This window comes from Balaenoptera borealis (assembly GCF_965194805.1).
Source record: "Balaenoptera borealis genome assembly, chromosome: 10".
NCBI classification, from domain to species: domain Eukaryota; kingdom Metazoa; phylum Chordata; class Mammalia; order Artiodactyla; family Balaenopteridae; genus Balaenoptera; species Balaenoptera borealis.
Genome location: NC_138874.1, coordinates 103,385,691 through 103,400,622, shown reverse-complemented (window position 1 = coordinate 103,400,622; position 14,932 = coordinate 103,385,691). Strand labels below are relative to the sequence as shown.

Here is a 14,932-nt window from a genome sequence, read left to right as displayed (position 1 = left end):
GTATGTCAAGGAGAGATGGAGAGAGGGATTCTACTGATATAATCCCAAATTCAGTTCTCCTGACAATCAATGAGAGAGACATAGCAACATACCGGCGGATGGTGATTTTTAGCTACCTTGGAATAAGTAAATTAACCTTTTTTAAACTGCATCTCCCCATATGAAAATGAGTATCATTCACAAGTTCTTTGTCTGAAGAAGCAGGTTCATCTGATACTGTTCCCTAATTTTAGCGAGACCAGAGCTCTCAAGATTCGATTTGAAATGACATTTAAGGTCTTCTGAATTAAACCTAACAAGTTTCACTCTACCTGTATCTGTACTAACTGTACTAACTAAAAGGCTTTCGAAGAAAGCGCTCTAGGCACTGCCGAAAGGTGTTAAGGTTATTAAGACAATAACCTACAATGAGACGTAAACATACAACTCTGTAACAGCTGTCAGGCCAAATAAAAGCTTTAACATAATGAATGCATCAGAAACCCACCAGTTGTTGGCAATCTAGCTTTATGAAAAAGTCATCTAGTGGAAAAAGAAAACAATAAAACTACTTTACTGAAGATGTAAACTAAGATGTGAGTAGAACTCATGGTGAATGGCAACAAAATAATATGGAAATTAATATTTTAAAACTTGTTACCTGATCAAGAATTCTTCCCATTCTGTCAAATAAAACTTTCAAAAAATGACCTTCAAAGAAAGCTGCTTCTAAATTGCACTTTTCCAATGCTTTTGGAGACCCAGGCCACTCCCATCTTAAGCAGATAGCACAGTAGTCCCGGAACTAGGGAGAAAGTATTTGGATCATTAAAGAAGAACTGAACAAAAACAAATGGAGATTAAATAGAAATAATTTTCCCCAATAGGCATAGAAATCCACTTGAATGCTAAGTGTCTGCTAAGTGTGAGGTGCCATGGAAGAGGGGAGAGGGATGAGCCGGATAACACGCTGACTGGAGAGAGGCACAAGGTCAGGTCACGACCACCAGTCCCAGCACGTTGATGGAAAGCAGGCAGATTTTAACTTTACCAAGGTACCCCTTTCACTGCTGAGCTTATGCTCTTTCCTTTAGAGGAATTCAACCTTTTACTTATTCTCATCACAGAATTAGCGAGTATTTAAAAAGCAAAGCAAGTTTTAGCCACATTTTCAAATCTATTCTAAAGTATATATAATATATAAAATAGGTGAACAGATACACAGCACCTGAGAAGGCAAACTTGACTTTCCTACGATGTGTTTACCCAGGCACGTTGCTATGACTGTCAGGAGGAAACAGGGCTGCTCTAAGTGTGGTCCGAAAACCGTTCACTACCACTGCACTGAGACGAGTACAAAACCTGAGAGCAAGTTTAGAAACTTCTCTTGCAATTTCACTGAGTAAATTTTACATCTGTTCAATCTATAAAATAATCAGGGCTTGTATTCTGTGTTTTTTCTTTTCATTTTTTTATATTTTACAAAAGCATTAGTCAGTGACAGGTTGGAAATAAGTGGAAACCGGTCCTCACTACACAGTTTATCAGCAGGATACACAATATGGATTTTTATAAGCACAAGAATATCTCTTATAATAAAAAGAAAATTTTAAAGTCTTCCCAGATATGTAATTTACTTGAATTTAAACAAAAGAAATTTAGAGCATAGTTTTCTTCCATATTCTTTCTCCCTTTTCAGATTGTCCTTATTCAATAAAGCAAAATTACTTTATCATCTCTAGTTTACAAATTAACTGAGATTAAAACATATTCTTACACAAAGCACTAACTTCAACTTTTAAAAGAAAAACATTTAAAATGATTAAAAAACCAACTTCTTCAATATCTTGTGAGCTTTAAACTATTTGTCTTTCAATAGAAAATTTTCTTTATAAAACCACACTCCAATATTTAATAAAGCATTTTTTTAACATCTTTATTGGAGTATAACTGCTTTACAATAGTGTGTTAGCTTCTGCTTTATAACAAAGTGAATCAGTTATGCATATACATATGTTCCTATATCTCTTCCCTCTTGCGTCTCCCTCCCTCCCACCCTCCCTATCCCACCCCTTTAGGTGGTCACAAAGCACCGAGCTGATCTCCCTGTGCTATGCGGCTGCTTCCCACTAGCTATCTATTTTACATTTGGTAGTGTATATTATGTCCATGCCACTCTCTCACTTTGACACAGCTTACCCTTCCCCCACCCCCCCATATCCTCAAGTCCATTCTCTAGTAGGTCTGCGTCTTTATTCCCGTCTTGCCACTAGGTTCTTCATGGCCTTTTTTTTTTTTTTCCTTAGATTCCATATATATGTGTTAGCATATGGTATTTGTTTTTCTCTTTCTGACTTACTTCACTCTGTAGGACAGACTCTAACTCCATCCACCTCATTACAAATACCTCCATTTCATTTCTTTTTATGGCTGAGTAATATTCCATTGTATATATGTGCCACATCTTCTTTATCTATTCATCCAATGATGGACACTTAGGTTGCTTCCATGTCCTGGCTATTGTAAATAGAGCTGCAATGAACATTTTGGTACATGACTCTTTTTGAATTATGGTTTTCTCAGGGTATATGCCCAGTAGTGGGATTGCTGGGTCATATGGTAGTTCTATTTTTAGTTTTTTAAGGAACCTCCATACTGTTCTCCATAGTGGCTGTATCAATTTACATTCCCACCAACAGTGCAAAAGTGTTCACTTTTCTCCACACCCTCTCCAGCATTTATTGTTTCTAGATTTTTTGATGATGGCCATTCTGACCAGTGTGAGATGATATCTCACTGTAGTTTTGATTTGCATTTCTCTAATGATTAATGATGTTGAGCATTCTTTCATGTGTTTGTTGGCAATCTGTAATATCTTCCTTGGAGAAATGTCTATTTAGGTTTTCTGCCCATTTTTGGATTGGGTTGTTTGTTTTTTTGTTATTGAGCTGCATGAGCTGCTTGTAAATTTTGGAGATTAATCCTCTGTCAGTTGCTTCATTTGCAAATATTTTCTCCCATTCTGAGGGTTGTCTTTTGGTCTTGTTTATGGTTTCCTTTGCTGTACAAAAGCTTTTTAAGTTTCATTAGGTCCCATTTGTTTATTTTTGTTTTTATTTCCATTTCTCTTGGAGGTGGGTCAAAAAGGATCTTGCTGTGATTTATGTCATAGAGTGTTCTGCCTACGTTTTCCTCTAAGAGTTTGATAGTGTCCGGCCTTACATTTAGGTCTTTAATCCATTTTGAGTTTATTTTTGTGTATGGTGTTCGGGAGTGTTCTAATTTCATACTTTTACATGTACCTGTCCAGTAATAAAGCATTTTTATATTAACACTTCTGAAATTCTGAGCTAGAAAGTAATAGTGTAAATTTTTTCTACTCTTTTTGTGTCTTGTCGAATATTTCTGAAACAATCATAACTGTAATCAGAATATGGAAATGAAACTTTACAGAAAGAATCAAAGCAGTTTAAAAATCCAATCAGTACTACTGAGGTTGGTACTACTTTTATTGCCTCTATTTTATTGTTACATGAATGTATTTGCATTACTCTAGTTATTCACATAGTAATGTGGACTTGAATTCAGGCTTAAAGCATCATGAATTAACTATAAGCACAGGCAAGTTAATTATCAATAAGAGCACACTTTAACCCAAAGGATTTAAATGAAAATTAAATGTATATTTTTCTGACTTGAGACATTTCAAAATTTGGAATTTGGTAAAAATGCAAAATGTTACAGAGGGGAAAGATGACTGAGAGAAGACCATTTAATTTAATAACTAAGAGGAGACCTTTGGGAAAGTACTTTCAGTAAGGTGGAAAGCTGGGAGGCAGGGGATGAAGAGCCAGCACTTGTGAGTTACTGACGAGTAAGAACAGTGAAGAGGAAAGGGTATAGCCTGTGGGCTGGGGGCAATGGTGGGCGGTGGGTAGAATTATTTAAAAATCATGTTTTAGATCAGCAGGGGAAAGGATTTGGGGGACATATAATTTCAAGGGCAGGAAGAAAGAGAAGAAAAGGAGGGGAGGTGGGGAAGGGAGCATAAAGAAATCTTGAGATAGAGACACACAGTTAGTGAAATGCAAAGTCAGGTCACTGGCAAAAAGTTCAAGTGGTGAGAGTGGAGTTCAGGTCTTGCAGAGAAAGGGAAACCTTTGGAGAAACGACTGTGGGCAATGTGACAACGTGTGTGCATTCTTATTAGATTGCGTGTCAAAAACTAGTTACTTCTCTTACCTGCCTATGAGCATCTCGGAGGTAGGTGTCATATCCCGTGCCCTCCACATGGTAGGATGATTTTGCTTCATCCGGTACCAGACAGAGAAAACTTAAATGAAAAAATGCCATAATCAATAATACAAATACTCTCACAATTCAACATCTCTATATGTGTTAAAATACCTAGCAATATCTTCAGTTTAGCCAAGTATTAATGCAAATGGAAACTTGAAAAGTAAAATTGTATATTCCTAAGTACTTAATCTTGAATCAGTACTACAATTCACTGATTAAATACTCTGTCATTATTTTAAAAGTTTTATTTAAAAATTACTCATTCCACTTAAAGTAGAATCAAGCAGAAGAAGACTCGACTCTTTTTACATTACAGGACAATGATAGACTGCCGTGAAATTTGTTAGTCTCAGGAACCTGGCTTTTAAGTAACTGAACCTTCGATTTTCATGCACCCTAACTGTGCATCTTACACCACATGCAGTCTTCTCTAAAGTCACCTCCCAGCACCAGGCATATCAGCGACAGGATTGCAAAGGAAGGAAAAGAAGAAAATTGCCGGGAAAGGGCACTTAAAAAAAAACAACATAAAAACGCTAAAAAAGAAAAAAAAAAAGGAATAGCCCTCTGCTTAACACATGTGAGTACACGGCCAATAAGTTCAATTTGTCAAACTGGAAATTCTCAATGTTGTTCCAACTGGGAATTACTTAAAACATTTTACATTAAAAATAAGCAGAGGACCTTGAAGATTTATTTAACCACTACTCCAGAGCTTTTCTCTTTTGTGCGGATCGTTGCCCCTCGGTTGTCACTAGCTACATAAGCATTTCAAAAAGCTGACATAATCTCTAAAGAAGGGAAGACTGAATTCATAACATATCTCTATAATGATCAAAGAGCAGAGCTATTACATGTTATAAAAATAAGTAGGGCTTTCCTGGTGGCGCAGTGGTTGAGAGTCTGCCTGCCAATGCAGGGGACACGGGTTCAAGCCCTGGTCTGGGAAGATCCCACATGCCGCAGAGCAATTAGGCCCGTGAGCCACAATTACTGAGCCTGCGCGTCTGGAGCCTGTGCTCCGCAACAAGAGAGGCCGCGATAGTGAGAGGCCCGCGCACCGCGATGAAGAGTGGCCCCCACTTGCCGCAACTAGAGAAAGCCCTCGCGCAGAAACGAAGACCCAGCACAGCCATAAGTAAATAAATGAAAATAAATAAATAATAATAATAAAAAATAAGTAAAAGAGATGTAAGTCAAATTAATATAGCAACTCACCTATTTACAATTTTATGGACTTCAGTTTTCCCATCATTTTTGGGGTGGTCTGGAGAAGCAGGAGGTGAAGAACTAAGCCACTCTTGGTTTGACAAAGTGTTATCTGGTGAAATGTCAGTAAACAAAGGATCTTCTTCCAGATCTCTAAGTTTAATTTAATGATGTATAAAAAAAAATTTTATTAGAGTTTCTAAACCAAAAGATTCTCTGCTATGTTCTTAGAAAACATTACATAATTTTGCTAATAAAAGAATTAAGGAATAATGAATGTATTTATATTTTTTAGAGAAATTAACATTTTATACTAACATCAAACTCAAGGCTATAATGATTTCGTTACGTTTAATGACTATATACTGCCATTTGTAATTTAAAGGGACAATAAGATCAGGACATCTAAATTTTATTTTTAAAAAACTTTTAAACTGTTAGAGGTATTTTTTTTAAGAATAAGGGAGGGAACTAAGAGGGGAGAAAATTATGATTCTATATGAAATGCTAAACTCACAGAGTTGGATAGAAACTTACACTGCTCCTGCTATTAATCCATTCTCCACTACATCTTTATCTTCTGGGCACACAGGTTTATATTCTGTATAGTTTCTTTCTTCAAGATTTCTTAGGACCAAGTTGTAAAGAATGTGCTCATTGGGTTTTTGCAAAAGATGTTCAAACATTCTTAATGTCATTATGCTTATCTGAAACCAAAAATGATAAAGGGTAACTGAAAAGTTGTTTAAATAAACGATTCTTCTTCACGCTTTCAATTTTCAAAATAAAAAGCCACATAAAAAAAGAGGCTATAGGGCACTTCCCTGGTGGCACAGTGGTAAAGAATCCGCCTGCCAATGCAGGGGACACGGGTTCAAGCCCTGGTCTGGGAAGATCCCACATGCTGCGGAGCAACTAAGCCTGTGCACCACAACTACTGAGCCTGAGTGGTGCAACTACTGAAGCCCACGCGCCTAGAGCCCGTGCTCTGCAACAAGAGGAGCCACCGCAATGAGAAGCCCACGCACTGCAACGAAGAGTAGCCTCCATTCGCTGCAACTAGAGAAAGCCTGCACGCAGCAACAGACCCAACCCAACCAAAAATAAATAAATTAATTAATTAAAAAAAAAAAAAAGAGGCTATATTCAAAACATCACAAGTACATCAAAGTCAGTATGTCAAAAAATCTAAGTCCAATTCTAAATCCTTACATAGCTTACCTCATCAGATATGTGATCACAATGTTCAATTAACCTATGTCTTAAAGGATGTCTGCTGATTTCTGCCAGAGTTTCTGGTTCCCTCTGTTCTCCAAGGATGAAAAACACCATTTCTTGAAGCAAAATGTCAGAGGTTACTTGCCGAACAATGCGATGAAGCAGAGCAGTTGATGTCAGAATACCCATCTCAGAACTGGCAAAACAAACAAATAATTAGTGGGCAAAAATAACATGAACACAGTGATTTTTTTTTTTTTTTAAGTAAAGAGGCCACTCACGTTTGCATTAATTGAGGTTCCATAACACCAATAAAAAATCTTTCATGAACAGCTTTGGCAAGAGCAACAGCAGCAGTCTAGAACATAGTATAAGTATCATTATCTTTTTTTAAAATGGGAAAGAGATTAATTTATAACATCCGTAAGTCAGTTTGCACTCTCCCTCTGAATTGATGTGAAAAAACAAACTTGACTACTGACCATCTTGTTGATGGCATATAAACCTAGATGAGACATTAGCTATTGGGTCCTTTACATGTTATCTAAATTTCCAAGAACAAAGACAAACAGGATAAAAATATTATCCCAGTCACTTATTGTATTAACATCTCCCCAAAGAGGAGAAATGCAGGGAGGCCAATGTTACCTTGTGAAGGGTTATGCTGTAATACTTAAAGAAACATATGGGCAGAACTTGAACTTCGATTTATTCCAGAGCTGTAATACACACACACATGCACACACACACGTATATACACACTTTTTTTTGGTTTATTTCATTTTATTTATTTAACTGTGTTATCCTAAGACAATTAAGATATACTTAGGGATATAAACTACTAACTGTGCTATCCTAAGACAATTAAGACATAGTTAAAAATGTAAATTGAGGATTCAAATTTTAGTTAGTTGATATTTACAGTTTTAAGTTATCAGTAAAAAACAATGAAATATTCAAACCTTTTGTGCTTCCTTTATGAGTTGATCACAATAATCAAACCAGGAGAGAAATGAAATTAAGGCTCGTTTTCCTGGAAATGCAGAAGCATCTTCTTTATGACTATATGAGTCCAAGCTATAGGACACAGAGGAAATGTGAAGTCCAAAGTTATCCGAAAGCATTAATCCAATTCAGTACAAAAGGGGAGATGAAGGCACGTGAATGAACACACACGATGATACATTTACACAGGCGATGCTGGATGACAATCAGAAGAGGGTTTTATAAATAAAAGCCAAAGATAAGAGAAAACCTTTTAAATGAAAGTTGTGAATAATTTTCACTCATTAAGTGGAGAGAGATTGAAGCAGAATGGAGCTGCAGCAGAAAAACCATTGAGATAGGTCCTCATATTTCCATCATAAATTTGACCAAGTAACAGAAATGAAAAGTCGGAGGTTCTCAGCCACTAGGATGGAAGGAAAGAAACATAAAGAAGGGACTGCAAGAGGAAATAACTGGTTTGCTTCTCTTCCTGCCTTAAAATACCACCCAGTAGTAAAGTTAACAAGTGGGTCTGGCAGATGTTGACAATATAGGGTGGAAAAAAACAAGTAAGAACCAAAGCAGGGTTAAAAATGCACAGAGAAACAATAACAGGTTATTATGTCAAAATGTTAGACTGCTTACAGGTGGTGGGATTATGGGTAATTTTATTTATGCTGCTTTACAGTTTTTAATAACTTATAAGTGTTCCTCAATAATCATATTTTCATATGAGAATCAAGGGGGGAGCCCTAAAAGCTGGGGGGAAGGGGCGAAACAAAGAGGTGGGAGGCGAGGTTCCACACAGGCAGGCCATGAACTGTGAGACTGCCCCAGGGGCAGTGGAGCTGATTTATAAAAGAGAAGATTCCTCCTCTCAGGGTTTTGTTTTTTAAAAAATATAGTCAGATAAAGTTATGGATCTTAACACAGTTAAGGTCGTAATTGATCACTATTAACACACAGAGGGAAAATAGCTTAACTATGTAACAGATGGACCGGTCCCACGCCAATTCATTCCTGATAACAAATTTTAAAACAAGTCTCAAAACACAATCCTGTTTAATGATCACTAGCAATGTTATATATTTCAAAACTAAAGATTTCTATCATTGCAAAATGGAAATGGATTTAAAAGCGTAGGTTTAAGAAGTCACTCTTATGGGAAAAGAGAAATAGCAGCTCTTACCCCCAGTTAATTGCTTCCACTGTTTCAATATCTAAGGGGTCCACTGACTGAGGTAGGGCCTTGTACAGGGAGGCGAGCCTGTCTGTGAGCAGTTCGCACAAGCAGGTGCTCTGCGTGAGGCACTTGGCGGCCGCTGGCTCTGGCAGACTCACTAGCAGCATCAAGCCCTCGCAGGCTTTCACAGCTATTCGGCCATCCTGAGGGGAGAGACACATAACCTCTTCAATGCTGGAATTAGACGTACATCATGTTGTTTGGGAAAATTCAACTTAAACGGATTTAAAGTTTTACACCAAAATAAAAATAGATTTTTTTCCCCTGTGCAAATAACTGAGATTATGTTAGAGGGAAAAAAAGGTAAAGAAGATGACTCACAGGACTTCTAGTAAGATTTAACAAAGAATTCACTAAGTTGTAATCCTGGTTTGGACGAACAACTGTGGCCTCTGGCAGTGCAGCGATGCTGAGGTTGTCCAAGCCTGTGGACAGATCATCCGGCTGAGGAGGCGGCGCATCCTCTAACTCAGTGTGCTCCATTCCAGAAGCACCAGACGGTTCCTCTGGCCGACAGGACTGTCCTGTATCTGTTGACAAGGAATCTTGACCTTTTAATACATCTTCTGAAGTTGCATTTGGTGCTCCTTTAGAAGCCAGAGATTTAAACTTGTTCTGAAAAGGAATACATGTGTTGTAAGATTCACGTCAAAAGCCTTATGTAATAGAAATCATATTTTAATGGGTTTTTCTAAAATTAACATTCAATATCTAGCCACTGTAGCAATGGATACGTGTTGTGACAAGTGAAAATACCCAGACTTAAACAAACTGTGTTTTAGATATTTTAAAATTACACAGGTGTTTCAGAGGTAGAGAAGGGACTTGAGGACGTGGGGAGGGGGAAGGTGAGACTGGGACGAAGTGAGAGACTGGCATGGACATATATACACTACCAAATGTAAAATAGATAGCTAGTGGGAAGCAACCGCATAGCACAGGGAGATCAGCTCGGTGCTTTGTGACCACCTAGATGGGTGGGGTAGGGAGGGTGGGAGGGAGACGCAAGAGGGAGGAGATATGGGGATATATGTATATGTATAGCTGATTCACTTTGTTGTACAGCAGAAACTAACACACCAGTGTAAAGCAATTATACCCCAATAAAGATGTTAAAAAAAAATTACATAGGCATTTATGATACTCTTCAGAACACGATCTACAAACTGTTTTACACCAACTATAAACAATGAACGATACTAGTGATAACTATTTGACTACTACTGAAAACAAGTGATGTTAGTGAGGAAAAAAAAGATTCAGGAAGTTTCAATTGCAGTTAATTGTTTTCTAATCACTAGGCTACTAAAAATACATTGCCCCAATGTTGACTCTTCTAAAACCAGTTTTCTAAGATGATTTTTCTGTTTTTTCCTTATACTTCTGCTCTGTAAATATAAACCAACATTCTGAGGGCATTCTTACTTGTGTTTCTGAGGATAAAACTAAGATTTGCTTGAAATATTGTGACCCTTCCCCCCACCACATACACCCAAACACAAAAAGAATCTAAACTGAAGCAAATCTTTAGTTCCCAGGTAAAAGTATCTTGCTTTCCATTTAAACACAAGAGCAAAAGTCAAATCACTCACACAAGTTAGAATTCATCATAAACCCGCTTCTCTGCAGGGCCTATCAGAGTGTTTCACCCATCACAGAAGTGCATTAAATGCTGAATGAACTCAAAGTTCTACTTCCAAAGTTATATGATAGTTATTATAAATCACTTTATTACTATTAAAAGTAGAGTTTAGACCAATCTTCTTGAGAAATTGAGCTCAGAGCACATATATTAAAAGAAAACAATTCTGAGGAACTACAATGAATATCCCAAACAACTTCCCTATTTCCTATAAAGTCAATTGCATATCATAGTCTTTATGAATGTAGAACATTTTATTCCATCTAAAATGTTAATACTATTGTTGGGCGTGGCACCTGGGATAAGAATGGCAAGAGGAAGAGTAATCCTAGAACAGCACTCACTCCCTAAACTAGTGTTCCTCAAAGTGTGACTCAGGACTGTTGGCCTTGTGGTCTTCTGTGGGGCCTGATAAAAATGCAGATTCCTGGGTCTCACCTAGACCTCCAGAATGAGAATATCTGGAGGTGGAACCAAGGAATCTGCATTTTGAAAAAGCTCTGCAAGCAAGTACAAACTCTTCATCCTGCCATTCAAAGCCTTTGACAATTCCAACCTATCTGTCTAGGCCCTTTTCTTACCACATGGCCTAGTTAAACTATGTGAACAACACACCACAAACTTTCATATCTTCACTCCTTCACTTATGCTCACCCCTCCTTATCTAAACATCTGTCAAGGCTCATTTCAAAGACAACCTCTTCCGTGCCGCCTTTCCTAATGACCAGGGCCGATGTAATCTCTTCATCCTATGAACATTTAGGGGGCATTAGGGGGTATCTTTCTTATGATACTCACCTTAGATTATAGTATCTGAACATTAGTCTTACCCTCATCACCAGACTACGAACTCCTTTAGGGCAAAAATGTTTCTAACTCATCTACTATCTGCACTTAATTCACAGCAGATGTATCTATTAGCTGATATAAATGAACAGAGAAATTAGATTTCAGGGGATACATATGCTCAAGAACTGCAAAGTACTTCTATTACTATCTGTTACTTACCAGTAATAAAGCTGCATTTCTCTAAAGATTCATTCATTCAATAAGAGTTAATTAAAGTTACTCTGCATTGTGCTAGATACCAGAGAAGCTGTGGGGACCTAAAGATTAATGAGATAGAGTCCTTGTCCTCAAGGAGCTTACTGACCAGGAAGAAAAAATAAAATGCATATAAATAACTCTAATGCTAGGGAGCTTGTAATAACTGACATTAAAAGCGTATAAGTAGTCCGATCAGTTCAGAAAATGGAGATACCTAGCACCTCAGGCTTTGGAGAAGTATGTGCTATAAACATGCTGCATTACAGCAGTCATGACGCTAATTCAGAAAGGTGTTCTTGGTATTCAGGTCGAAATGTAAATGTTTCTCTGAAAACAGGCAGGCATACATATGCTTGCAAATTTTCTCTGCTTCTGATCTATGGCTGTGTACTTCTGAAACAAGTTTCGGAGATTCTGAGAAAAACTCCTTAAAGCTTAAGGTTGGAAGAAAATCTACTGCATCTAAAGTAACTTAGGTATCGGGACTTCCCTGGTGGCTCAGTGGTTAAGAATCCGCCTGCCAATGCAGGGGACACGGGTTTAAGCCCTGGTCCGGGAAGATCCCACATGCCCCGGGAGCAACTAAGCCTGTGCACCACAACTATTGAGCCTGTGCTCTACGGCCCGCGTGCCATAACTACTGAAACCTGCATGCCTAGAGCCTGTGCTCCGCAACAAGAGAAGCCACCGCGATGAGAAGCCTGCGCACCACAATGAAGAGTAGCCCCCGCTCGCCACAACTAGAGAAAGACCGCGTGCAGTGATGAAGACCCAATGCAGCCAAAATATAAATAAATAAAAATTAAAAAAAAAAAAGTAACTTAGGTATCTAAGAAAACTTTAGTAAAAAACTTTGAGAAGAAAAATCTCATGCTTAGTCAAATCGAGATATTTGATACATTTATATCATAAGGCTATTCCAGCCATGTTGAAGCAAACTTTCAAAATATGATGCATACCATGAAAATCAGGCATTCATAGTCCTTAACAATAACCTAGAAATTTAAATTCATGCAATTTTGCAGCTTCATTGTTTACCTACCTCCAGTAAGAGTGCAGAATAAGATCCTGAATTACTTATTAAATAAAGTGAATAAAAAATGAGCCCATCTATTAGAACGGCTAAAAGTTTTAAAAACCAAACAAAAAAACTTGACAACACCCACTCTGACAAGAACATGGAACAACAGAACTCTCATACAGTGTCCATGGGATGCAAAATGAAAAACCCACTCGGGAAGAGTTTTGCAAATATACACTTACTACATGATACGGAAATCCTACTCTGAGGTATTTACCCAAGTGAAATGAAAATCTAAATCCATACAAAAATCTGTGAATGTTTACAGTGGCCTCATCCATAATTGCCCCAAACTGGAAACAACCCATAAGTCCCTCAACTGGTGAATGGATAAACAACTGTGGTACATCTATACAGTGGAATACTACTCAGCAATGTAAAGGACCAAACTCATGGATGACTCTCAAATGCATTATATGAAGTAAAAAAAAGCCAGATTCAAAAGGCTGATTATATTTTTATGACTTTCTGGAAAAGAGAAAACTTGGGACAGAAAACAGATCAATGATTGCTTGGGGCAGAGGTGGAAACAGGATGACCAGGAAAGGACATATGGTAAGGTGATGGAGCTACTGCATATCTTGATTGTGTTGGTGGTTACACGACTGTGTTTGTCAAACTCATAGAATGGTGGATCGGAAAGACTGAGTTGTACTCTAACTTATACCTCAATCTGAAAAAAAAAAAAAAAAGAAGAAGAAAAAACATTTTTTAACAAAAAAAACAACATTTTTTCTAATATATTCCTAAATGACTTCACTGCTGAAAAAAAGTAAATGAAAGCAGGAAATACATAAAAGTTATTTTCTAATTTAAAACTGGAAATAAAATCCAAATATCAATTAAGTAAACTATGATTCGGTGACTACAGCTATGAAAAGATAGTACAAGATAATAGAGCAATTCCAACTGTTACACCAGGGTGGGGAGGTAACTCATGATGCTTCGCATCTTGTCCAAATCTGCACACACCATCCTTACCCCAGGTCAAGTTACCCACACTCTGCACTTGAGCAAGCCTGGCTGAAAATATGATAGCTTATAAATTCCCGTGACTTCTCTCTCCCTGATTTGCCCTTCAAGCTGTACTCCTTCTAAGCCTTGGCTTTGTATTTGTCCAGCCCCTATACTGCCCCATACATCTGGCTCAATCACATTCTTTGAGAATCGTTTTTCTCAGGAGATTTCAGGTTAAAATAAAACAGTGCTCTTAAATGAAAATTCTGGGAAGTAAAACAAGCTATCTGATTCCCAAAGAAGTAATTCCTTCTAATATTATTCACAGAATTCAGTTCTCATAATAATTTTAATACACACATACTTTGAAGGTTGACAGGAAGTATACCATACCTCCAGAAAAAAATTAACCAAGTAGGGATCTTGTTTCAGCTTTGCACACACAATGCAGAGAAACTGAATTTCTTCATTTTCTGTTGGCGTTGCAAGGACTTCACCACACAGTCGAATTAATTTCTGTCAAAAAATTTAAAACAAATGTTTAAACTTAGGTTACTTTTTATAAACATGTAAACAGCCATTCATTTACCTTCAGGATATTTAAAATTTTCAAATAATGCAAATACCTTGCATTTTTCAGAAAGAACACTATTTACAATCACCTATATCAAAATAAATTTGCTAGCAGTAAGTTTTTCAAATATGTTACTCTAAAAAAGTAATGAGTTATATAATAAACTCTCCTTGAGATGTCATGGAAATAAGTAAATGGTAAAATTAATGTATAAAATTTTAAAAGAGAAATATAAAGACATGAAATGCATTTAATACATCGTCATGCATAAAGAAAGCTCAAGTATTTGCTAATTTGCATGTTATTTTAGAAAAATCATATAACATTATTTCTATACGAAAAGAAGCAAACTGAAAAGTTTTGTGTAAAGGGAACAAAATACCTGCACTGGCCTATGCACGTTAATATGTGGAAGTAGTGGCTGCCGGACTTTCCCCAGAAGTTTGGTATAGAACACCAAAACCTGCTGTTTCATCCCCGGAGGGCACTAGGGGTAGGAGAAAAGAAAAGCAAACAAGAAAAAAACAGACAACGCAAACATACTTACTTAAAAGCTTAAAAAATAGGAGAGGCAATGTACATGAATATATTCCACCTTCAAAAATCAATGCAATTAGCCAGTTAATGACTTTATCAGAATAAAATTCTCCATGAAATTATTACTGACTGGTATTGTATAAATAAAATTACATCTGG

General features: G+C 37.1%; 1 protein-coding gene across 2 annotated transcripts in view; it reads right to left on the bottom strand.

Moving 5' to 3' along the window:
- FHIP2A (FHF complex subunit HOOK interacting protein 2A) overlaps positions 1 to 14,932 on the bottom strand; it is a 37,112-nt gene that overhangs the window by 8,583 nt on the left and 13,597 nt on the right. For both annotated transcript variants that reach the window (XM_082407786.1, XM_082407785.1), the window contains exons 4-14: positions 14,619 to 14,723; positions 14,056 to 14,178; positions 9,257 to 9,550; positions 8,882 to 9,078; positions 7,668 to 7,782; positions 6,987 to 7,063; positions 6,709 to 6,901; positions 6,025 to 6,194; positions 5,497 to 5,640; positions 4,222 to 4,312; positions 641 to 784 (exon numbers count right to left, since the gene is read on the bottom strand). In XM_082407786.1, the coding sequence (XP_082263912.1) occupies positions 641 to 784; positions 4,222 to 4,312; positions 5,497 to 5,640; positions 6,025 to 6,194; positions 6,709 to 6,901; positions 6,987 to 7,063; positions 7,668 to 7,782; positions 8,882 to 9,078; positions 9,257 to 9,550; positions 14,056 to 14,178; positions 14,619 to 14,723 (1,653 nt within the window). The remainder of the gene's footprint in view (positions 1 to 640; positions 785 to 4,221; positions 4,313 to 5,496; positions 5,641 to 6,024; positions 6,195 to 6,708; positions 6,902 to 6,986; positions 7,064 to 7,667; positions 7,783 to 8,881; positions 9,079 to 9,256; positions 9,551 to 14,055; positions 14,179 to 14,618; positions 14,724 to 14,932) is intronic.